The following is a 23,393-nucleotide window of genomic DNA, read 5'->3' on the forward strand; positions in this document are numbered from 1 at the left end:
GAATGCAAGCGAGGTACTAAAAGGGTTGCCCAAGGTCTGGTTCTGCTTACTGCTGTCCATAACGTGGAAGATGGAGCTCAGCAAATTAGGAGGTGGCCTGGACCAAGAAGTACTGTAAGCGTACTGGAGCAGAGCAGCTGGGTAAACTGGCGAGATGGGATATGAAGAGGATGAAACCCAGCAGTTGGGTGTAAGGTACAAACCTGCTGTAGTAAGACATGGTTTTGCTGAGAAAATACCGGAGCCTGGCATTGCATGGTCCAGCCGTTGGTGGCCTGCACAACACCAGCTTGATCTGGGTTTGGTGCGGGGGGAGTCAGCTGGAAGCCACCACCTGTGGGATGGCAGCTCTGATGGATTTGCCATTTGTCCAGGATCAAATACACAGTGCCTGCATCTGCCAGGACAACAGGCTCTGGCACAAGTGACCCTGCAAGTGGCTGTGCCACACACAGCTGTTTGCCGCAACTGTTCCTTCCCTGCAGCCCAAAACCAGGTTAACCACCTGGTGATGGTTAATGATGGTTAATAACCAGAAGCAACATCCCTCATCTCTCTCCTACACTCACCTCTGGCAAAGGCTGGGGTGCTTTGAACACAGGGGCGCAGTGAGGAACCAGCCCCTCCAAGGAGACTCAGGATACGACCTGCTGGAGGGACCAAAGGGCTCAGAAGTTACATGAAAACATCAATATTAAGGCTGAAGAAAGCTGGGGAAGTGAAGTGCAAAGCATCCTTCCAGCCCTTGTCAGGCAAAGCTCTCCACGTCTCAAGCCAGAGACCAGTACAAGGGACAGTGGCTACACATCAGCTGGATCCCTCCTAGGAAAAGGGATTTATTGCTGCCCTCAAGCACATCAACCAAAAAGGCTTCACAGCTCAGGAAGGAAATCTTAATATAAGAGCATCTAAAAAATCTACCTGCACCTAAACTTGAGTGGAACAACAAGCACATGTGAATTACAAGATTGCTGCCAGGATGGCAGAGGAGAAGCTCACCGTACTTTTCCCTCAGAAAAAAAGGCAGCAGATAGATCATATCCCACAACCATTCCCTTCTCCTCTTGGCTTACTAAACAAACCCGTCTATTCACAAGGACTGTGGTTAGAGCAGCCGAGCTGCACTGACATGCCGCTCTGCCACAGCAACACACCACCACACTGCAGAGGCTGAGGGTGGCAGGCACATACGATCAGAAACGCCTGGAGGAGCTGTACCCAGATCTGCAAAAGGAAGTGGGAACCAGAGGGACAAGAGGATGCCAACACTTGTGACGTCAGGTGCCGGTAAAGGCAGGAGTCCCTTTGTCTGCAGGTGGAAATGGGGGGGTCACATCAATCTAAACAGCTCCCTGTTATTGAGCAGAATTCACTGGCACAACATGGACCTCCAAAAATACTGCCAGTGGGCTCCTAAGTCATGTGCTGGAGCCACAGCTGTCCAGACAGCTCCTCTACAGCCTCGCAGAGCAGCTCTACCCTTTGGCAGCAGATGCTGTGCAATCGCTTCCAGAGCACCTGCCTGAGGTACAAACCTGGGAGAGCACACGCTGAGTGTGTGGCAAACAGAAACACAAGCGCAACCAGGTTTAATTTTCTTTCCTTTTAATAGAAATATCCTAGAGTAACCAGGGAGGAGGATCAGCCTAAAGGGAATGTCTCTCAGAATAAAATAGTGTGACGTGCTTCAGGAATGATGTGCAAAGTTAAAAGGTCCAAGCAGGCTCAGCTCAGGACTTCCTGGATTCTTGGGTCTTCTTGATTTCCTGCAAGGAGATCAGTAAAACAACTGAGCATCTCTCACTCCTTGGTTACAACTCATAGTTTTCACAGCTTCACAAACGATCATCTCCTCAGCCCAGCTCCACAGCATCATGGGAGCAAGCCCAGAGCTTGCACCCAAACCTTTAGGGACAAGGCAAATTTGACTTAAAAGGCTCTTAAAAAAATAGCACACTACTTCCATACTTTCCAGGGATGTATTTTTATTTTGCCCCTAATCCAGTATTATGCTGGATCCCTTTCCCACTCTTAGGCCACTTGATGCATCATCACTCACACGTGATCTGTGCTCAGCTACGCCACTCAGCAGCTCAAACCAGATCAAGTATGGATATGAGGTCACATTTTGGTGGTTGCCTATAGACAAACCCTCACCTGCTCAGCCCAGAGGTCATGCCTGCCTGGGGAGCAAGGCAGAAAAGCCCTGAACGACTCACCTCCAGGAGTACCTCCTTCAATTCGGAATAGGCTTTTTCCAAATCATCATTAATAATGACCAAGTCGAAAAGGCCAGGCTCTTTACCTGGGGAAGGAGACAAGGACAGTGGAGTTAAAAAACCACGTTTCTTCCCTGTGTCATCTCCAGTGCGTGCCCGAGATCCTGTGGCATTATAATATTACGATTTCCGCCACTGCTAATGCGCTTCTCTGCCAACTACCCACAAGTAACTGCAGTGGGAAATGATATACAATGGTGCTTAGATCAAACTCAGCTAATGTCCAAAGCCCTGCCACACACACCCCTTGGAGAACACAAGTCAAATATTCATGCAAAAACCAGTTCCTAAATCACCAACGCATCCCCTCTCCCTGCACGCATCACTCAAAGTCCCCTGGACTTACTAAGTTCCAAATCTACACGGGCTGCAGCCAAACGCTTCAGTAAAGTTTCTTCTGTCTCAGTCTTTCGGTCACGTAGTCTTTTTTCCTAAACCCAATGACAAATATATTAAAGAAACGTGTTCAAAATGCTGCACACAGAAACCATCCCCCACCCAAAAAGCCAGCGCTGGCTGCCGTTAACTACTGCCAGCGACCACGGGCCTCATTTAAAGCCCAGAGCAAACCAGAAGCCAAGCTCAGTTTGGGCTCAGGATCTCCTACCCGGAGCTCGGGTTCCCAGTCTCTTATCCCCCTATCCTGTGGTCTGGGTTTTTTTTGCCTGTACTCCTGGGAGACAAAATCTCTCTGTTGGGCTCTGGCACCTGGTGCTGTTGGCTTCCTCCTCCACAAACTCAGCAAGAAATACAGACTAACTGATCTACTGAGAGTGTGAAGGGCGAGCCAGGAGTCATGGTCTTCACTGCCACATACTCCTTGCACAGCCTCAGCAACTTGCGTGTCTGTGTTCACATCCCTTTCTGAATCATGACAGTCATTTAACTTCTGCACACTGCAGTCGTCATTATACAGGGTCCTGCAAGATCAGAGGGGTATAGGATTTCTGGTGCTGCAGAGAAACAACCTCCCTCAGTTTAACTTTAATTGCTGGAGCCAAATTTCAGCACAAATAGCTCCTTCTCTCCCCAGTATTAAGCATAACTTATGCATTTAAAGGCTGGGCACGCTGCAATGGAATCAATAACCCAATACAGGCAAACACATCAAGGTGTGGGAACTGTACAGGAGGGACTCAAAAAAACAGCAGAGGAAGATTTATCCCTGGGAGCCAGAGACTGGGGAGCTGGGCTGGGCAGAGGTAACAGTGTGCTCAGAAATGTCCTCCCCACCTGTTCTACGGCCCTTAAAAACATACAGATGAATCAATGAGGGGGGAACCCCCATCGCTTCAGAGCAAGACGCTGATTACCTCTAACTGCCTAACGGCAAAGGAAGGCGGTCGCTCACCAAGATGTCTATGGACGGAGGCTGCACAGAGATGTAGATGGGGTTCAGGTCTGTCTTCTTGATGTTCTTCACACCCTGGATGTCAATGTCAAGGACGCAGATCTGGTTCTGGGCCTGAACAGCCTGCACTGCACCTTTACTGAGAACAGAGCAAAGAGGGAAGGGGTCAGAGCATACAGCCACAGCAGTAGTGGCTTGGCCTATCCCCCTCCAGCAGCAGGTCTTCACCTCACAGGGTTCCCGTGTCCAAACTGTGGTAGAAGAGAAGAAAGCACCTGCCCTGCTCTTGCTAAACAATTTCTCTTTCCCCAGGTGTCCTCTGGGTTCCCAGGGTGGAGCAGGGACCTGCTGCCTCCTGCTAGACAGACTGGCAAAACCACGAAAGAAGGTGTGGAAATGGATGTCTGACTATCCCATGGGCAGTGTGGCTTGGGTACAGTCTGTACAGCTCCTGCCTTTGACAAAGACAGGAGCAACCTTCACCAAAGAGCAAAAACACTGAGAACTTTCCTCCTGCAGAGATCCACCAACTTCTGTACCCATGCACTCTCCTGAAGGATGCTCGATGGAGATGCACTTGCCTCAGTCACAAGGTGCAAAATCAAGAAAATATGTTTTAAGTGGTGGTTCTTGTATGTCATTAAAGATGGTATCTCTTCCCCCAACGTAGGGGAATTTACCGCTGAGATGCTTTGAGTTGATTTCAGCCTCCAACCTCACATGGCCACCACCACAGGCGGAGCACACACAGCATTAATATGCAGAGGGGACCAAAGATGACAGAAACAAACCTGAGCTCATAATTTAATTTGGTTGAAGTATCACATTCCTGCAGTTTTCAAGTTAATTGGCTTAAGATGTCTTTTCAGCACCCACTCTCAGGAAAAGGTACCAAAATCAACCCCACCTACACATCAGGCATCAGAGAGCAGCTGTCTCCTCCACACTGCAGCCAGCTGGATTAAGCAGGACACACGTGAAGGAAGGAAACCTGTCCTACACAGGATGAAGCCAGGGCTTAAAGAGCCTGAACTCAGTTGTCTCCTTGGTGCTGGGTATTTGGAAGATGAGCTGTCAGGTTTCCCTTCTCTTGCCAAACCAGCAATACTGCAAGCATCAAGGCCAGGGCAGGGGATTGTGCTCCTCCATCAGCCTCTGAGGGAGCACAGCCAGACCCCTGCAAGGCTGCCCTTAGCTGTGGTGACCGCAGTGAGTGACACATTGAAACAGTTACATTACTGAAATGCAAAATCACCAACTGCTCCTTCAGAGTTTTATACCTACAGCATGTTCAGACTGCGGCGGCCTTATGCTGGCACCTTCCATAAGGAAACCACCCTCAGAAACTTTGCTGTCTCTAAAAAAATCTCAAAAAAGCACATTCAGCTCTTTAAGAAATATAAGTCTTCCTGAAAACCATTTCAGGCAAATTTTTTTAACATAACTAATTCAATATCTCAAGAAACATTTAACTTCCCTCCTTAGCAGGTCCTATACTATAGCACCACAATTTTCTCACAATAATTACGTAAGATATCTGACTTCTAATTAACATTGCAGCTTAATGTTTTATTGATCATCAGCTCCAATGCCGAGGGCAATGCTATTTTAAAATCCACCTAACTCTTTAACCCCAGTCAAGGGTGCCATGGAATTTATCTGTTTGTAAGCAGCCACTTTACCAAAGCAGCACACATACTTATTTCACACCAGCCAATACAGTTATGGCTTCTGCTCCTGAATTCACTGTGTTCAGACCATCAGGTAACACAGGGACAATGAGAGTAGCCTCCATTCTGCCCACTACTCTCTGCAAGCACTTGCAAAATATTAAGGAGTACAAACAGTCTGTGAAAATCACCCCTGTGCAAGAAAAGCGTTAAGCATATGAACTACTTCAGCGGCCCTCAAACACCGGAGGCTATAAAGAATCTCATGACACAATGAGGATTTAACTCTCTGCAGAAGTTAATTTTGCCATCTTAAGAAAGCTGACACGGACCCTGCTGTAAAAATGAAACGCTTTGCTTATGGCAAGAATCTGTGTGTTTGGGGGAAAGCAGTGTCACTATGTTTAAATATTTTTTTTCCTTCACCATCATCTCAGGTCCCAGCGCCACCTGGGTTCAGCAGCGACAGCACCTGAACTGCATACCTCGTCCCGTACATATTTCCAGAGAACTCTGCATGCTCGATGAATTCACCAGCATCAATTTCTTTCTGCATTTCCTCTCTGGTCACAAAGTGGTAATCTGGATAGGGAAAACGGGAAAAATAGCCAGAAATTAACAGTGTTGAATGTACAGTTCATGATCAAAATGACACCCATGGGTGCTTAGGGGAGAAGCAACTTAAAATCTGCTTTGGACAACATTGGCAGACTGCAGATATCTACTTCCTAATTACCGTGTACAGCAACCCCTCTCCACACCGATAGCCCAGACACCTGCTCAAAATGTTTTGGAGCTTTCTGTGTGGCCAAAAATGCTGCCGTACCCACTTTTTTATACCCTTTCCGGTGCAGTGGGAAACGCCTCCCACTCCCCACAGGTGTGGAACACATTACAGCAGGACTACCAAGGCCCTTAATTTGAAAGCATTAAAGACTAGAATGGGACATGAGAGAGAGAGAGAGGGAGATAAAAGGGAACATCAAAATGAAATGAAGAAGAATGTTTATCTGTTGTTAAAATACCTCCCTTTCACCTCAGTGTGAAAACTGCCATTTGAAATTAAGAACAAACCTCATTTGATTCCTTCCAAAATATCCAAACAAACCACAAAACAAAAGAGCAGCTGGCCAGAAGCTGTTAATACAGATAAAGGCATCTCATTAAGTAGCTGCATTTCCCAAAGCAGTGTGCGTTTGAGGTACCTCACCAGAGCTACCTGGCACTTCAGATAATCAAGCCACTCAATGCCCAGGTATGGCCCAGGGCCCTTAAACCAAGAGCCCTGCTTTGAAAATCTCAGCCAGCAAGTCACAGGGACGGTGTCTAGAAAAGAAAACTGGCAGCACATGCTCTGCTTCTGTTTACATTTCACTGCTTAATTAAATTTTGGGTTTGTTCCACCAAGTCCATCCAGCTCCATTATCTTCTTTCCGATGCATGGCACTCTGAAGCACAAAAGTATGTGTATATATGCAGATTTATATACGTATATACATACATGCTTTCAAGTATGTCATTACTGAATGTATGCCTAAGGAAATGCACCCTATAAACACAGGATTAACTTATCTGCTAAAGGGGATTTGTGCATGCCCTTCACATAAGAACTTTAAATTTTTCAGAGGAATTATTTGCAGAGTCCGATGAGACAGGCTCAACTGCAACACAATCACCTTTGCCATTTTCTTCCCCAGGTCTTGGCTGCCTTGTGGTATCTGTAAGCAAAAAACCAGCCTTGTAAATTTTGTAGATGACCCAAGGAAGTAATAGTATCAAAGAAATAAAAGCACATATGCAGCAGATTAACGCAATCACGCAGTAAACTGATCCTCTGTTTAAAATGATCAAAGCTTCCAGAATCAGCTAGTGTCTAACACATGATGGCATGCAGGATTGGTCTTTAATCCAAGAATCCTAGATCATCTGAAAACAATCAATTAAGATTGTTAGAGGCTGAGCAGCCAGTCTGGGATTTACAAGGCTGGGCTTAAGTTTTCAGCTCTGGTACAGACTTCCTGTGTAACCCCAGACACGTTATTCAGACCTCTGCCTCAGTTCAGGGGAATTAGCAGTGCCCTACTTCACAGAGTTATCTTCATTTCAAAAGATCATGCAGCACCTACATAGGTGCTTAAAATAGCCAGATTTAATGAATAAGGGCACACACCTGCATGAGGTAGGTGAATAAATCAGACAGCCTTCGAACCCTGCAGGAAGTTAAAGACATGCTCTGCAAACCAAAAAGGAGCTGATGATCATCACGGAGGGCAAAGCCAATTATTTCATTTGGGACTGGCAGGAGTTAACCTAACCACAACAAGGTTCTGATCACCTGTAAGTTTTTATAAAGCATCATTTGCTAAAGTCTAAGAGGCCTATGGAAATTTAAGAAAAAAACATCTACTAAGATGCAACCTTGGGGAAAATCATAACATTTAGTTTGGAGTGAGATGAGAGGTTCAGTTGAATCAAGAGCATAGGATGGAACAAAAGGAAAGATAATTTTTTTTCATCTCCAGTAACCTTAATTTTTTAAGCATCCAGTATTTGCTTTTTCATTGTGGAATGAATCCAGATCTCAAAGCAAGGATTTCACCTGCAGTATCCAAAGCATTAGGACAGTAAAAAACATTTTGGTGATATACTTAAAAACATTTTGCAGAGCTCCAAGGAAAATCAGGCCAATGCATGGTGGACACAGCCCAGACTCTGAGGGTGACCTTTAAAGTCACTCAAGAAAAAGGAAACAAAATTAGTATTGTAGCAGGCAAGCTGCCCAAAGAAAATTCCTTGCACTTAACTCTGTTGTGGACACAGGAGGATTTCAGCACTGCCTGAAGCCCAGCATGAGCAAACTGAGCCAGCTGGCCAGGGGTTATCTTCACATTACAGGGAACCATCCCAGGTAGAAAAAAAAAAAGCACCCTTGGCCAGTCCTTCGTGGCCAACATAGAAGTAGTCAACAAACCACCAGAGCAAAGGCAGGAGGAGGAATGCATGCAGGTGATGAGGCAAACTGTTTCACTGACTGATACAGTAATGAGATGGGCTTCACAAAACTCTTTAATTTTAAAATCTGAGGCTCTGGTGTGCAGCCCCGGGGCTATTAAAATCCTTCTCAGCTCCCACAGGTGGATGGAAAGACTTGGCTTTTGAAGTACAGCTGTGTGGGAGATTTGTTACTTTCAGGGTCAAGAATCACTCAGGAATATCTCATTACTTCTCTGAGCTGTGTTTAGAGGTACAAATCTTAAGACTTGCCACTCAGTACCAGTAGCAAACGGTATCTTGACTTATTTAAACATCCCAAAGAGCCCACAGACAGATTAGGACACAGACAAGCCATGGAAGCCCATTACTTGGGGCAAGAATACAGCTACAGAAGCAGGCTCTGAGCTAGCAGTCCTGAATTCCTCCCACTGCACTTCCCCAGAGACATATGGATACTCACGGGAGACGCTGAAGCCAAAGATGTTCTCATAATCTTTGAGCAACTTCTTTAACAAAGTGCTCTTCCCTGCACCCGACGGGCCACTCAGAACCACTGGTCTCGGGCCCTGCATGGCTAGAGAGACAGAAAAATACGGATCTGGTTAGAAACACCCATGAAAAAACAGCTATGGATTCCCAGGGGTGCTCAGTCCCACAAAACAAGCATCTATTCTTTACCCTCGGATACAAGTTTCTGCAGGCAAATCTGAAATTAAATGCAATGACAAGCCTAGGGCTGATAAAAATTAACTGGGGGTGCAGGAAATACCGGGGAAATTCAAACAATTGTTAAATTAGCAAACTGTCAGCAAATAGCGAGAGCTGTCACCTCAGCACCGCTGCAAAAGATCTGCATTAGGAGCCCTGAGGAATCAGATTATAGTTTTGGAAAGCAGACAGCAGAGGCCACCAGCAAGGCAGCAGGACAGCTTCACCTTGCCCTGCTGCTGGCCCGAATGCTTACATGGGGAACAAATACCTCAGACAAATAGAGGACGTTATCACTGCAGCATGAACACTCATTCTCAAGGGACATGTTCTCAAGGGACCAAGGTTAAACTCATAGGACACAAACCCAAAGGAGGAGGAAACTGGGCTCCAGCTGCCACTAAACTGGGATAACTCAAGACAGATCTGTCCTAGCTCTGTTTTCTGTCACCAGGGTTGGGACAGAGAACTAAGGAATCCTAGGGAAAAATTTCCCTAACAGAAGGAAAATGCTGTCTATGCCTGGTGGCATCTGGGAGCATCATGGGACATCCACACATGCTGAGCAATGCCAGCTTAATACTTGCCCTTACTGACAAAGGTATAGTCAGAGCCACTTGCCTCTCACAGGGAGAGGCCTCAAGGACAGTTTGCAGGAGATGCTGGCAAGAAAACAGGGCAGCAGTCAGCCAGTGTTATCCACGTGCAGTGCCAAGCAAGGGATAGGATGCCCACGAGACCACCACAGCTCTTGTGTTGCCCATTTGCATCCTAACAAGTACAACTACAAGCCTACGATGGACAGTTAAATATTTCCTGTCATTCCTGTGACAAATATCCCCACACAAAGCCTTTATTTACCATAAGCAAACAACGCACTGAAGTCTGGACCCAGAAGCCCAGCATGTCCTCCACCACTAAACCCCAAAGCCTTGCAACAGTGGTCTGAACACAGGTGTGATCTGGGACACAAACTTGTTTTGGGGTTTATTTCCATATTTCCTGGAGCACTAGCTCCAGCTCAAGGTGTCTCCTGGCAACAGAGAAGGGGTTGTTTCCTCGTACAGGAAAAAAAAAAAAAGGCAGCTTAGGGCCACACAGACCTTTCTGCAGTTGTTTCTTCAGCCAGAAAGAAAAAAGGTGTTTTCATATGCCCGCCTCTCTGGAGAGGAAGAAAGGTTAATTATCAACATGTGAATAAAGAAGAAAATCCTGTACAACAGGGCAGGGGGTATCACTGGGGAGCCTCATCCATCAACAGAAATTCAGCAGCTTCTAAACCAGAGGTGATGACAAGAGCAGGATAAACCAAACAAACCTACTCTTCCTATTTAAAAACAGTTACTTTCTGCAAGCAGTAAAGCCTCTGGAAATGCATATTTTTTTTAACCTCATAGTCTGGGTGTGGCCTCAGGAGCAATCAGCCAACAGACAGTATAACACCTTTCCATTTTAAATTAGATCATAGCAATGTCACTCCGACCTTACAAAGCACTTTTTAAACAGCCTTAAGCCAAACGCCATCTCTTACAAAATCAGCCGTGCATCGTGCAGCAGGCTAATCTAGCCAGGCTGCCTCCCTGACCCCAGCCTGCGTGACTGGATACCTCCTTATCCCTAAATCCCTCCTGCAGAGCTCCGTGATCACGCAGACATCTATCAGGCAGTACTACAGCTAACAAATTATGAGTTTTCCCTCAGTTCCCCTAGGATCCTTTATACTTGCTTGACCAAGCTTATCCAAGCCCGTACAAAGGATAAACACCACAAAGTCTAAGTAGATGCCAGCATCAGCTAACATGGGCATAAAACCACTCATGTTCAACCACCACCCAAAAGGAAACTTTTTTTTTTTTTTGCTGTTATGACCTCCAGGTGCTGCAGCCCCAGAGATCCACCAGATCAGACATTCTTCAGAGCCCTCAGAGGACCAGTCCCATCACATGTGCACGGCCACGTTGCTGGATTAGGCTCCATCATCCAAAAAACACAGCGAGGACACTAGAAAGTCCTCTTAGGGACCTGTCCTGCCTTTCCCTTAGTCGTTGAGCTTTGATAATTTCCAAATAACACAGGGTTTGCCTATATGTTCAATACCGAGAAGAAAGCATGCCCTCCTGCACCTCCTCACCAGTGAAATGCTGTTTAGCACTTGCGGCAAGGAAGCAGAAAAGCCCTTGCCAAGTTGTCCAAAGCATCTCCCTTTCTCCTGCACCCGCCAGTTCCTCTTGCCCACAGAAATAAACCGGGTGAGCCCTAACCATTGTTTGCAAACCACGCCAGAGGAGAAAGAGGAGCTACACAAAGTTCAGCACCCCCCAGTCATCCCAGCACACTTCAACAGGATCATAGAAACATGGTCTTCTGTTGGAAACATGGTCAAGGTTGGAAAATACCTTTAAGATCATCAAATCCAACTGTTAACCCAGCACTGCCAAGCCCACCCCACCACTAAACCATGTCCCTAACCACCACATCTGCCTCCAGGGATGGTGATTCCACCACCTCCCTGGGCAGCCTGTTCCAGTGCTTGACAACCCCTTCATTGAAGAAATTTTTCCTAATATCCAAATTAAACCTTTCCTGGTGCAACTTGAGGCCATTTCCTCTCATCCTATCGCTTGTCATCTGGGAGAAGAGACTGACCCCCAGCTTGCTACAAACTCCTCTCAGGTAGTTGTAGAGAGCAAGAGGGTCCCCCTGAGCCTCCTGTTCTCCAGGCTAGACATCCCGAGTTATTTATCAACACGTTCACAACAAGCCTGCTCTCAAACGCTACTCTTTCATCACACGCTGGCTTCCTCAGCTGCCACTGAAAGCCTCCGCCCGTGACATCTGGATGCCCGCACAGACTGTGTCCCGGTGTTCCACAGTTTCCCCTCTACCATGATCCAGCTGTGCCAACAGGTTCCACATGCACAAGTTCCGGCCCCTGCCTGCAGATCCCAGCCAGGATGCTCACATCCCAGCTGGAGGGAAAAGAGCTTTGCTCTCTTCCCCTTCAAAATTTCATCTGTGCTTTACCAGGCACCGATAGGAAAAGGAGAATTTAAAGCTGCTGAAATAACTTATAATCACTTCATTCCACCCTGGACAAAGTCGGAAGGGGTAAGAGGAATGGGCAGAACGCTGAATGGGAGCAAGCTCCAGTGCATCCTTACCTTTTGCTTTTACTCCCTTTCAGCCAAGCTATATAAAGTCCAGCTCCTCACAGCAGCGACAGCTGACAACACGAGTGAGCCGGTAGGAAGCTGGGCTATTTGTGAGCTGCCTAAAGCCTTAATTACTGAGCCGTAATTTTAAAATGGCCAATGAAAATCATCCAATGGTCTTTAATCTGCTCTCGTGGTTTCTTCTCCGCTCCCTGCTCTCCCCAGCCAGTAAAGCTGCAGTCAAACATCCCTAACAGGCTGACTGGTGCTGGCACGTGCCAGCCTGGTGCTTTGGCAAACGGCACAACCTGTCTCTGCAGCCACTGCTTCGCCTCAGGTCAACTATTAGGCTACTTATCCACCACAAAGACGACAGGGTGGTCCCTTCTCTTGCCCACGTGGATCTGCACCCAAGCCTCCACGGATCACATCCCACAAGCTCTGTGGTGGGACCCTTCAGGGTTTGTGCCACCCTGGCTGGGTGCTGCTGCTGCTTTTCTGCCTGAAAAAGCATTGGTGGGGCATCAGGGCAAGATGGAGATGCCTTACTCCCTTCCCCCCCCCCAAATACTCGGAACTAAAGTAAGAAAAGACACGCAGGTTGCCACCACAGGTCTCAATTCTTTGGGAAACAAGCTAAAAATAAACCAAGAGGCCTGCAGATACTTCCTCTTGCTTCCATCCAAATGTGTCCCTTCTCCTTTGCTGGAGAGCTGCAGAGGAAAACAAAACTTGTAAGGGAAAAAAAAAAAAAAAAGCCATTTCCACTAGCAGATGCAGGGGCTGGGCCCTCGTGAGTGGTAGACAGCAAACACCCAGCTGGCATATTGGGAATCTGTGCCAACGCAGTGCAAAAAAACAGCTTCCACAGAGCATTTTTAGAAGGCGCCCACTACCTGGCATGGTGTGGGATTTTGGGGGTGGCTGCTCAGGGTTGGAGGGGGGAAGGAAGAACATGTCCTGGGAGCATAAACAGAGATGATCACTGCCTCAAGCCGTGAGCAGCGCAGACGTGGGAGCAGGTGCCCTCACCTCCACCAGATTTAGTTAAACATACACCCTGACCCCGAGGAATCACTCCTAACGACGAGCCAGTCTGCACACTGATATTACAGCCCTCACCAGGCTTCTCTCTGTGCTCCCCCAGCCCTGTCAAACACAGATCCGCTCCCTCTGGAAACATGAAGCCCTCAAAAACCACAAGTAAAGCACACAAAAAAAGCCTGAGAAACCAGATCTGGCGGATACAGATCTCCTGTTTTGTTCCCAGCCCAGCAAGACACCCATGTGTCACATTTTCAAACTGCCTGCAACAGTAACATTATAAGTACATACTTATTTTGAGCAGAAGCTCAATTTTTTTTCTCCCTTGCTCCGATTTTGGCATTTTTCAGAGCAGCCAATCCGCAAACACCTAGCCCAGAGCATCTCTCACTTCCACTGGGTTACTCCTAAAATGGTTTTGGATCCAGCCAAACCACCACGTATCACCAAAACCACAGTGGCCCGGAGTCAACCAGCCAGATATTTGGGGAGGTGTCACACCTGGGACAGAGGACAAACAGCCACATAAACCCTGCTGGGCTGCAAAAAGACAAGGTGCTCACTGAAGGAGGATGCAGGAGATTGCCAGTAGGGTGAGGAACATTTCTTGGTCTGCTCCTGTCTGCTAAATTTGCCCTGGATTTTAACTGGGAGGTGGCAATGCAACCAGTAAAGCAAAGGACAGACACCACAAGAGTTAAAGAAAGTTAATGCTGATTAGCAGAGGCTTTACAGAGAAGGTAAACCCCCCTTACAGAGTACAAAAGAAGATTAAAGGACAGTTTCCCTGCAGCCTCAAGAAAGGTCTCACAGATTAGGATTATAATCCTATTCCCTATTTTTAGCAGGTTCCTTATAAAGCCACCACTCCCACCTTACTGTTTGGGGATGCTTTCCGAAAACCCAGCCTGGCCAGCTGCAGCAACACAAGGCAATTTAGTATTATCTGAGAACAGGCAAACACTTAACAAACATCTCTACGTCTGCAAGGAGCAGGATGTCCCTCAGGACAGCTGGGCTCAGAGGTCCTAGCTTGACAGCCAGTGGGTTGCTTAAATAAAGGGAATTATTTGCAGTACTGAAACAGATGCAGAGCATCCCCACTGCATTAAGCAGAGCTGGCAGGAACACTCAGCAACCTTCTCCCTGCAAACAATTACCTAAAAAGCATTAATTAGACCCTCCACTGATTTGCACTGCCCTCTTTGCAGGGAGCAATGATGCGGCTGAAGGAACAAGAACCGCTTGCTCAAGGTCACTGCAGAAATCATCTAGGGCCAGGCCACAGATGAAGCCAAGAGCCACTCCAAGACTGTGTCCTACTGCAAAACTGGACCAGTTTAACCAACCCACTGGCCAGCTTACCCACCTGGGTAAATTTCTACAGGGGGGGAAGCTCAGGCAAGTGTGGTTTTGCCATTTGCTTTCCCACATGTACATTGGGTTTCACCACACAGAGATTTATTCTTGGATACCTGAAGGGTGCTTACCCCAAAGCCCGGTGTTACCTCACCATCTTGCACGGTACCCACAAACCCCAGCCGGTACAGCGCACAAATCCTTGTTCAGATTATCTAAGCAGGGAGGGGGGACTGGACATCTCAAGAGCCACCACCAAGCAGCGCTACGATGGGGACCTGGTGTGGCTAGAGAGAAGGGACACCACCAACCCAGGGGCAGCCCGGTGGGGTTCAAGTCTGTCCCACTGCCACCGCATGCGGACAGAGTGGCACATGCAGTACTCAGAGGGGTGATGGAGTAGCTCAGCACCCCCAGGCCTGCTGGGGCTCAGCTCCCTCCTCCAGCCAGGGGCCTCTGTGGCAGGCACAGCACCCCCAGACTAGCACCCTGCATGAGGGACTCTGCAGCCTTGGCCCCCTTCAGCCGAGGGACCCCCCCTCAGGGGGTTCCAGCCACCCTCAGCCAAGGGACCCCCCTCAGCTGAGGGCCCCCCCCCAGAGGTTCGGTGTCCTGGCCTCCCTCAACCGAGGCACCCCTTCAGAGGGTTCCAGCCCCCCTCAGCCAAGGAACCCCTCAGGCTCAGCACCCCCGCCCCCCCTCAGCAGATGGACCCCAAAGGCACAGCACCCCGCCCCCCTCAGCCAAGGCCCCCCCCCCACAGGGGGTTCCAGTCCCCCCCAGCCGAGGGCTCCCCCCCGGCACTCGGCGCCCCGGGCGGCCGGGCTCCCCCCGGGCCGGGCCCTCAGGGCAGGCGGGAGCTCCGCACCCCGCGGCCGCCCGGACCCGCGCTCACCCGCCGCCCGGGCGATGGCGCCGCGCAGCCGCCGCCAGCGCATGGGGGTGGGGGGGGGCGGGGAGCGTGTGTGAGGGGGTGCCGATCCCAGCAGCCCCCGCGCTCCCGCCGCGCGCCCTGACGTCACCGGAGGGCGCTGACACGTGAGCGGAGGGCGGCGGGACAGCCCACGAGCGCGGCCGGGCGGGGGGGGCGAGCGGTCAGTGCGGGGCGGGGGGGCGCACTCGTGATGGTGGCTGCGGGGGGGGCACGGGCAGGTCTGGGCCAGGCCGCGGCGGGGAGCGGGGGCGCGGTGGGCCGAACCACAGCGCGGTGGGGAGAGCCGATGGGGGCGTCACCCTGCGCTGAACCACTGCGGGGAGCGGGGCGGGAGCTGTCTTGGGCCGAACCACGATGGGGGTGGGGGGAGCCATTGTGGGGGTGAACCATGGCGCGGGCGGGGGGAGTAATCCTGGGGCTGAACCATGACGCGGGCGGGGGTAGCCGTTATGGGGCCGAGCCATGGCAGAGGGAGCCATCATGGGGCTGATACGTGATGGAGGGGGGCCCTGAGGGGGTTGTGCTGCGAGGGGGACATGGGACCATCGCCTCATGGGCAGCCCAGGAGAGCTCCGTGTCCCCCAGGAGGCTGCCGCACCTCGTGCTCCACCTGCCAGGGGCCTACACGGAGGATCTGCCCTCGCTCACCTGCGCCGAGATGGCAGCCGCCAGCCAGGCACTGAGGTGAGCATGGTGGCAGCGGCCATGAGGCCCCAGGAGGGCAGCTGGCTCCTTCTGCAGGAGCCTCCATGGGGCCAGGTTTCTTGAGGTGATGGAGGTTGGTGTTCTCCATCCTGTCACCCGCCACGGCGACATCTCCCTGACTGACGCTGTCCCCTTTGCCTTCCCGCCAGCGCCCTGCGCCTCGCTGCTGGCCCCAGGCTGCTGCCGGGGCTCGCCACCTCCTGCCGCCACAACTCCAACCGCACCTCGGTCTCCCACCTCCGCAGGCAGCTCTACGGCCGGCTCTATCCTGTCCTCCTGGTCAAGACTGACGGTTCCACCATCCACCTGCGCTACAAAGAGCCAAAGAAGATCCTCATGGTAAGGCAGGAGGGGAGGGAAGAGGGGGGAGGCTGGGGGTGAGGCGAGGCCCTGAGGGTTTCACGCCGATCCCCTCAGCTGCCCCTGGACAGCAGCACGCTGCCTGAGGAGGAGCGCAAGGCCCGGCTGCGGAGGCAGTTCCCCAGCAGGGCGAAGGCCAAGCCGGAGGAGACCTTTGAGGCCATCGACATGGAAACCTATAAGCGGTTCTGGAAGAAGTGAGGGTCTGAAATAAAAAAAGAAATAAAGCTGGGAAACGAGTCGTCGTGGTGCGCTTCTGTGGCGAGGGGTTGCCTCAGGTCGTAGCTGGGGTGGCACCACTGGGAGCGCCACGGCTCCTCCCTCTCCCCCCCCCGCGCTCGGTGGTGCGGTGGTACAGCCCGCTTCGCAAACCGGACTGGCCTGCCTCCCCCCCGCCCTGCTGTGCGCGGTGGTAGCGGCCGGGCGCGCGGGGCCCGGAGCGGCGCGGGAGGTGCGTGCTGGGGGGGGTGGGGTGTCCGTCCGTCCCCTGGCCGTGCAGCAGCCCCCCCACCTATCCAGGCTATGCAGCTCCCCCCAGGCTGTGCAACACCCCCCGGGCCCTGCAACTGCCCCCTCCGACCATGCAACCCCCGCCGCCCCCGGGCCGTGCGACAACACCCCCCTCCGACCCTGCAACTCCTTCCCCCTTGGGCCATGCAAATCCCCCCGCCGCCCCCCGAGCCGTGCAATTCCCCCCCAGACAGCGCAAACCACCCGCCGACCGTGCTTTCCGCCCCCCCCCCCCGGCCATGCAACACCCCCCCGGGCAATGCAATTCTTCGCTCAGGCCGTGCAGCACCCCCGGGGGCTGCGTAACCCCCCGCCAGCCCCTGCAACTCTCCCCGACCGGGCAGTAGCTGCCCCCACCCCAGGCCATGCCACCCGCGACCGTGTAACTCTTCCCCCATGACCACGCACCCCCCCCGCCGCCCCCGGGCCGTGCAATTCCCACCTTCCAGCTGTGCAATTCCCCCCACCGCTCCGCCTCCTCCAGGTCGTGCAATTTCCCCCGGGGAATGACACCCCACCCCACCCCCCGTACCCCACGCCCACGCTGACACCTCCCCTTGGGCAATTTCCCCCACCCCAGGCTGTGCGCCCCCCAAGCCATACGCCCCTCTGGGTACAAACCCCCCTCCCCGGCTGTGCAATGCCCCCTGCGCTTTGCTTACCCCTCCCCCCCGCCCCGCGGGCAGGGGGTGCACATTTCCCCCCCTCCATCAGCCCCCCCAGGGTCAAACAGAGGAGCTGGAGGGGGGGGCAAACCAAGGGCTGATCCCTTTGCAGGTCACCAGCCCCTCCCCGACAGCACCGTTGGGTCCGGCACCATGTTCGGCTCATCCCGAGGAGGGGTCCGGGGGGGCCAGGACCAGTTCAGCTGGGAGGATGTCAAGACAGACAAACAGCGTGAAAACTACCTGGGTAAGGGCTGACCTTGGCTGTGTCCCCTCCCCCCCGTCCCTCCCATCCCCATCCTCCCTGTCCACCTGACATGGTTTTGGGATGCACATGGAGGGGTTTGGGTGCGATGGTGCTGGGGGGGTGTCTTGTCCCCCACAGGGAACTCCCTGATGGCACCGGTGGGCCGGTGGCAGAAGGGGAAGGACCTGACCTGGTACACCAAGGGCAAGAAGGAGACAGCCCCCCCGGTGTCCCGCGAGGAAGAGCTGGCCGCCGTCCGCCTGGCTGAGCAGGAAGCCATGATGGCAGCCCTGTGAGTCTGCACACACACCCCCCAACCCCCGAAAAATAAGGGGTGGGAGGCATCATCCCCCACTACCCTGCATCACCCACTTTTGTTTCTATAGGGGCTACAAGAATGTGAAGAGGCAGCCTACCGGCCTCAGCAAGGAGGTAAGGGGGGGCGACATGTGTCCCCCTGGCTTTGCTGTGTGGTGTCAGGGCATCATGGTGTGGTGGGGGTGGGAGGAGACCTCTGGAGACCACTTAGTCCAACCCCCTGCTCAAGGAGGTTCTCCTGGGGCAGGCTGCAGCAGGTCGCATCCGGGCAGGTTGGGATGCTTCCAGAGGAGACCCCACAGCTTCTCTGGGCAGCCTGTGCCAGCGTTTGTCACCCTCAAAGTTCTTTCTCATGTTCAGAAGGAACTTCTTGTGGTGCAGCCTGTGCCTGTTGTCCCTTGTCCTGCTGCTGGGAAGGGCCTGGCCCTGTCCCCTTGACACTCGCCCTGAAGATCCTTGTAGACATTGGTGAGGTCCCCTCAGTCTGCTCTTCAGCTGAGCAGCCCCAGCGCTCCCAGCCTGCCCTCAGCAGGGAGATGCTCCATCCTCCGTCCTTCATCATCCTCACAGCCTCTGCTGGCCCCTGTCCAGTAGCTCCCAGTCTCAAATTGGGCAGCCCAGCACTAGACACAGCACTCCAGACACAGCCTCCCCAGGGCAGAGCAGAGGAGGGGGACCACCTCCCTCCACCTGCTGGCCACGCTTCTCCCAACACCCCCCCAGGACCCCACTGGCCCCTTGGCCACCAGGGCACACAGCTGACCCATGGGCAACCTGCTGCCCACCAGCAGCCCCAGGTCGGCTCTCAGCAGTGACCCCCAGCCTGTGCTGGTGCCGGGGGCTCCCCTCCCCAGCAGGACCCTGCCCCTGCCTTGGCTCGGCTTCACGAGGTTCCTTGCCCCCCCCCCCCCCTCCAGCCCCTCCCAGTGTCCCCCCCCCCATTTTGCTGGTTTGGGGGACACGGGCTGCTCTCCCCCTGCAGGACCTGGCTGAGGTGTGCAAGCGGGACGGCGCCGAGCGCGACGAGAAGGATGTGGACCGGGTGGTGGGCTTGGGCAGCTCCAGGTACGGCTCACGGGGTGGGGGGAGTCCCACACCAAACCACCCCGTTTCAGGGCAATTAGATTTAATTTTGCCATTTCTCTCGGTTTTTTCTGTGGTTTTCTTTTATTTTTGTGATTCACCGTGGCAATGTCTCTCCCCAGTGGCAGCGCCGGCCGGGTGATGCTCTCCAAGGAGGACAAGGAGGCAGCCAAGATGGGGCTCTCCGTCTTCACAGTACAGTGCCAGCCTAATAAATATTTTTATTTATTTAATGTTTTAGATAAATTTAAATTATTTTAATAAATGTAATTATTTAAAATAAATTTAATTTTAATTCTTTTAATAGGTTTACTTCAATAAATTTTAGTTGAATGATTTTAAGAAATGTAATTATTTTAAGAAATTTAATTTTAATTCTTTTAAGAAACAACATTTTTAAACCTCCTGAAGTTTCATAAAAGACAGGAAGGGCAGAAAGCCCTGCCCCTCACTCAGGAGATTTTATTTAAAAACAAAGCTGGTGGTTGTAGCACAGAGACCTGCAAAAGCTCCCCGTTCCCTGTGTGCACAGAGATAATTTGTTAACTTGAAAGCAGCTCTTGCGGGTATTTTAGTTTTTTTTCCAAATTTGATTTATTTTTTATTTACTCTTATTTTATTCCAAATTAAATTTGTGTTTATTTGTATTTTTCCAAACATAATTTAATTTTTAGTTTCTCCACATTTAAATTTATTTATTTTTACCAAAAATAATTTTTATTTATTTTTTCCCAGCTGTAATTTTTAATTTGGATGTTTCCAATTTTATTTATTTTTTTCAAATTTAATTTGTAATGGGAGAAAGCCTCTTTTTTTGTAACTCAGAGCTGCTGGCTCACAGACTGACTCCGTATTTCCCCTTCCCCCAACCCCAGCACCAGAAAGTCTCCAGCAGCCCCGAGATGTCTGGCTCCAAGAAGAAACAGGAGAAGGAGGAGAAGGTGGAGGAGAAATGGTGAGGGGACCCTGCTGGTGGGAAACCGCCAGGGATGGCCGGTGAGGGGGGAACGGTTTGTGGAACCTGGGTGTGGCAGTGGGCTGGGGGGTGCCTGCCTGCGCCCCCTCCCATGCCCCCACTGCCCCTGCTTTTGCCCTATTTTTTTTTGACTTTGTTTCTTTTTTTTTTTGACTTTGTTTCTTTTTGTTTCAATTTTGTTTTGACTGTTTTAACTTTGTTTCTTTTTTGTTTCTTTTTTGTTTCTACTTTGTTTCTTTTTTGTTTCTACTTTGTTTCTTTTTTTGTTTCAACTTTGTTTCTTTTTTGTTTCAACTTTGTTTCTACTTTGTTTCAACTTTGTTTCTACTTTGTTTCAACTTTGTTTCTACTTTGTTTCAACTTTGTTTCTTTTTTGTTTCAACTTTGTTTCTACTTTGTTTCAACTTTGTTTCTACTTTGTTTCAACTTTGTTTCTTTTTTGTTTCAACTTTGTTTCTTTTTTGTTTCAACTTTGTTTCTTTTTTGTTTCAACTTTGTTTCTTTTTTGTTTCAACTTTGTTTCTTTTTGTTTCTCTGGGTTTTTTTGTGGTTTTTTGTTTCTCTTTGCTCTTTCGCTGTTCCCTCTTCTTTCCCCTTCTTCTCAGCATTCCTTCCTTTTCTGCCTGCTTTGCCTTCCTTTCTTTCCTTCCTTTTTTTTTTTTTTTTTTTTTTTTTTTTTTTCCTGGGAGCTTCTCTTTCATCAGGGAGGGACATGGTGGGATGCAGCTGGAAGGAAGGATGGGGATGTGTTTGGAGGAGCCAGAGGGATGTGCAGTATAGGGATCCTCACTGCTTGCTCTTTTCCTCGCAGTCCAGAGGGTGGCAAGAAATCCAAAAAGGAGAAAAAGAAGAAGAAAAAGAAGAAACATAAGAAAGAGAAGAAGAAGGACAAGCATCACAAGAGGGATGCTGCCCCCACGTCCTCTGATTCTTCTCCAGACCAGGATGAGAGGTAGCTGGGTTGGGCTGGGCGCTGAACCCTAGACATGAACCATCATCACTGGAAAATGGGATGAAGGATTCAGGAGAGCCACACGGTGATGGCTGGCATCAGGATGCCCTGTCAGCTTCTCCTGGCTCTCAAAATCCCTTTTTCATCCCTGGAATTAGCTTTTCCCTGATGTCCCTGCTGTCACTTATCGCTCCATCCCCGTAGGCACCACCGAAGGAAAACCCAGCAGTGCCCCGAGACATCGCGGCATGGCTGCCGGCGTCGGCATGACACAGATTCCTCTGCCAGCAGCAGGGACCTGGGCAGGAGCCCCGAGCACCGTCCTGCCCGTCGGTGGAGCCGGAGCAGGGACGGCCGTGGTCGGGACCGGTCCCCGCGGCGCAAGGGGAGGAAGAGGAGCAGGAGCAGGTCCCCTTCGTCCCATGGGGTCAGGCAACGCTGATGCGGAGGACTGAGAGGGAACCCGGTGTTTTTCCAGGGTTTCACTTAAGCTATCTATTTTTTTAAGGTTATTAAATTAAAAAAGCTGCAGCTCTGCAGTTGCAGGGCTGAGCCTGGCACAAGGCATTTTGTTTTGTGATGCCAGCTGCCCCTTCCCTGCCCGCAGCTCCTGCCTCCAACCTGGGGCAGCACCGCAGCTCCCCTCGCCGTTGCTCCCTTCGCCGTTGCCCCCGACCGGGGCGGGGGGGGGGGGGGGGGCAGCAGGTGCCCGGGCGCCCTTCTCCTCGCTCCCTGGATCCATCTATCCAGGTGTGATTTAGCACGGAGGATGCTGTGAGTGGGTGCTGGTGCTGGGATGGTTCTGGCTGCGATGCTGGGAATGCTGCAGATGCTTCATGTTTATGTGAAGAGAATTTGGATGCTATTATTATTATTTTAGTATTTTTAATGCCTTCTTTCCATGGCCTCAAGTAACTGCCAGTGAAGAAGCTGAAGAAGTTTCTTTCCTTAAACCCTCCCTTATGTTCATCAGCTGCAAAATAAAAGTGGGGACTCGCTCACTACTGGGAGGGTTTTGCATCTTGGAGCCGATGGCTTTACAATGGCCAGGCTGTGGGGCTCTCCACAGGGCCACCTCTGCTCCCCATGGGGTGACGGGTGCTCTTTATGTCGCAAGGGTGCTCCCCATGGGGTGATGGGTGCTCCCCATGGGGCCACACATGCTTTCCATGGAGCGGTGATGCCCTCCATGGGTGATGGGTGCTCTTCAAGGGTCATGGGTCTTCTCTGTAGGTTGATGTCCTCTCCATGGGGTGATGGGTGCTCCACGTGGGACATCACATAGTCTCCATAGGGCACACACACAAGCAGGGGAGCACTCGGGACATCCCACCTGGAACTCCCAGGAGAGGGCAGAGCCCTGGCCAGGCTGCCCTGAGGTGACATTCACCCCTCCCATCCCCAAAAGCTTTTAATTTAGGGAGACCCAAGTAGGAGCTGCTGTCTCCCTGGTGGGACATGAAGCAGAGGTGGGTCCATCTCCCCAAATTCCTGTGGGGTGGCATAAATCAGGATGTCCATGCCATGGGGTCCTCTGGCAGTATCCCCTGTGTGGGGACAGAGCAGCCCCTCCCCTAGGGATGAGTGCTTTCCCAGCCCAAGATCAGGGAAAATCAGGGGCTTTGTGACTCGGGCAGCTGTGGGCAAGGGTGATGGAATGTTCCTTTTGGTCAAAACCCAACTTTTTTTGGATTAAAAAAAGTAAACTGCCCTAATCAGTGGCTGCAAAGAGAACCTCTGAAATAGTTCTTCAGCTGTTGAGGGGAAGATGGATGGGACTGGGGCGTTTTCCGTAGACATTTGCCCTGGTCGTGTCCACCCCATGGCAGGGAGCAGCAAGCTCCATTCCCATCCAGGATTTTAAACCTCAAAACATGAGTATTTATGTACTTGGTGCACAGAGAAAGGGGAATTCTACATCAATAAATAGAAATATTGATCCAAATGGAAAGGGGTTGTCCCAAGCAACTCTGGGCTGGAGCATCGCCGGCTGACTGAGTGGCCGTGCCAAGCACAAGGGCCTCGTTTGTGTAATTAATGATGCAATTTCTCCTGCTTAAGACAGGGCGGTTTTGTGTGTCTTGGC

The 23,393-nt window shown here is 51.2% G+C and overlaps 3 protein-coding genes across 7 annotated transcripts; 2 read left to right on the forward strand and 1 right to left on the reverse strand.

The window, feature by feature from the left end:
* Positions 1 to 1,592: 1,592 nt before the first annotated feature.
* Positions 1,593 to 15,568, reverse strand: GUK1 (guanylate kinase 1). Of its 2 annotated transcripts, none has more exons than XM_040592010.1 (8): positions 15,453 to 15,568; positions 8,755 to 8,868; positions 6,977 to 7,018; positions 5,786 to 5,882; positions 3,631 to 3,769; positions 2,626 to 2,710; positions 2,220 to 2,305; positions 1,593 to 1,766 (listed from the first exon to the last, which is right to left on the reverse strand). In XM_040592010.1, the coding sequence occupies exons 1-8, from the start codon at positions 15,493 to 15,495 to the stop codon at positions 1,731 to 1,733; spliced, it is 642 nt and encodes a 213-aa protein (XP_040447944.1). In that variant the 5' UTR covers positions 15,496 to 15,568; the 3' UTR covers positions 1,593 to 1,730. The 2 variants fall into 2 exon arrangements, with proteins under 2 accessions (XP_040447944.1, XP_040447945.1); XM_040592011.1 differs by lacking the exon at positions 15,453 to 15,568 and adding an exon at positions 12,164 to 12,623.
* Positions 15,537 to 16,795, forward strand: MRPL55 (mitochondrial ribosomal protein L55). 3 transcript variants are annotated; one of them, XM_040592013.1, is made up of 4 exons: positions 15,537 to 15,595; positions 16,077 to 16,175; positions 16,346 to 16,535; positions 16,614 to 16,795. In XM_040592013.1, the coding sequence occupies exons 2-4, from the start codon at positions 16,150 to 16,152 to the stop codon at positions 16,755 to 16,757; spliced, it is 360 nt and encodes a 119-aa protein (XP_040447947.1). In that variant the 5' UTR covers positions 15,537 to 15,595; positions 16,077 to 16,149; the 3' UTR covers positions 16,758 to 16,795. The 3 variants fall into 3 exon arrangements, with proteins under 3 accessions (XP_040447947.1, XP_040447946.1, XP_040447948.1); XM_040592012.1 differs by having other exon boundaries at positions 15,543 to 15,651; XM_040592014.1 differs by lacking the exon at positions 15,537 to 15,595 and adding an exon at positions 15,689 to 15,709.
* Positions 16,796 to 16,906: 111 nt separating this feature from the next.
* Positions 16,907 to 22,308, forward strand: C4H1orf35 (chromosome 4 C1orf35 homolog). 2 transcript variants are annotated; one of them, XM_040592008.1, is made up of 9 exons: positions 16,907 to 17,007; positions 17,844 to 17,978; positions 18,117 to 18,270; positions 18,365 to 18,410; positions 19,279 to 19,361; positions 19,502 to 19,579; positions 20,255 to 20,334; positions 21,167 to 21,307; positions 21,512 to 22,308. In XM_040592008.1, the coding sequence occupies exons 2-9, from the start codon at positions 17,885 to 17,887 to the stop codon at positions 21,760 to 21,762; spliced, it is 927 nt and encodes a 308-aa protein (XP_040447942.1). In that variant the 5' UTR covers positions 16,907 to 17,007; positions 17,844 to 17,884; the 3' UTR covers positions 21,763 to 22,308. The 2 variants fall into 2 exon arrangements, with proteins under 2 accessions (XP_040447942.1, XP_040447943.1); XM_040592009.1 differs by having other exon boundaries at positions 19,502 to 19,574.
* The last annotated feature ends 1,085 nt before the right edge of the window (positions 22,309 to 23,393 follow it).

Source organism: Falco naumanni, chromosome 4 (genome assembly GCF_017639655.2).
Source record: "Falco naumanni isolate bFalNau1 chromosome 4, bFalNau1.pat, whole genome shotgun sequence".
NCBI classification, from domain to species: Eukaryota; Metazoa; Chordata; class Aves; order Falconiformes; family Falconidae; genus Falco; species Falco naumanni.

Excerpts from the sequence above, each read along its gene's own strand:
- GUK1 (XM_040592010.1), bottom strand. The coding sequence starts at position 15,495 with ATGCGCTGGCGGCGGCTGCGCGGCGCCATCGCCCGGGCGGCGG. Across the intron at positions 8,869-15,452 it reads CGCCATCGCCCGGGCGGCGG|CCATGCAGGGCCCGAGACCA; the intron begins GTGAGCGCGGGT and ends CTGTCTCTCTAG. Across the intron at positions 7,019-8,754 it reads CTTTGGCTTCAGCGTCTCCC|ATACCACAAGGCAGCCAAGA; the intron begins GTGAGTATCCAT and ends TTTTGCTTACAG.
- MRPL55 (XM_040592013.1), top strand. The coding sequence starts at position 16,150 with ATGGCAGCCGCCAGCCAGGCACTGAG. Across the intron at positions 16,176-16,345 it reads GCCGCCAGCCAGGCACTGAG|CGCCCTGCGCCTCGCTGCTG; the intron begins GTGAGCATGGTG and ends CCTTCCCGCCAG. Across the intron at positions 16,536-16,613 it reads AGCCAAAGAAGATCCTCATG|CTGCCCCTGGACAGCAGCAC; the intron begins GTAAGGCAGGAG and ends CGATCCCCTCAG.
- C4H1orf35 (XM_040592008.1), top strand. The coding sequence starts at position 17,885 with ATGTTCGGCTCATCCCGAGGAGGGGTCCGGGGGGGCCAGGACCAGTTC. Across the intron at positions 18,271-18,364 it reads GAAGCCATGATGGCAGCCCT|GGGCTACAAGAATGTGAAGA; the intron begins GTGAGTCTGCAC and ends TTGTTTCTATAG. Across the intron at positions 20,335-21,166 it reads GAGAAGGTGGAGGAGAAATG|TCCAGAGGGTGGCAAGAAAT; the intron begins GTGAGGGGACCC and ends TTTTCCTCGCAG.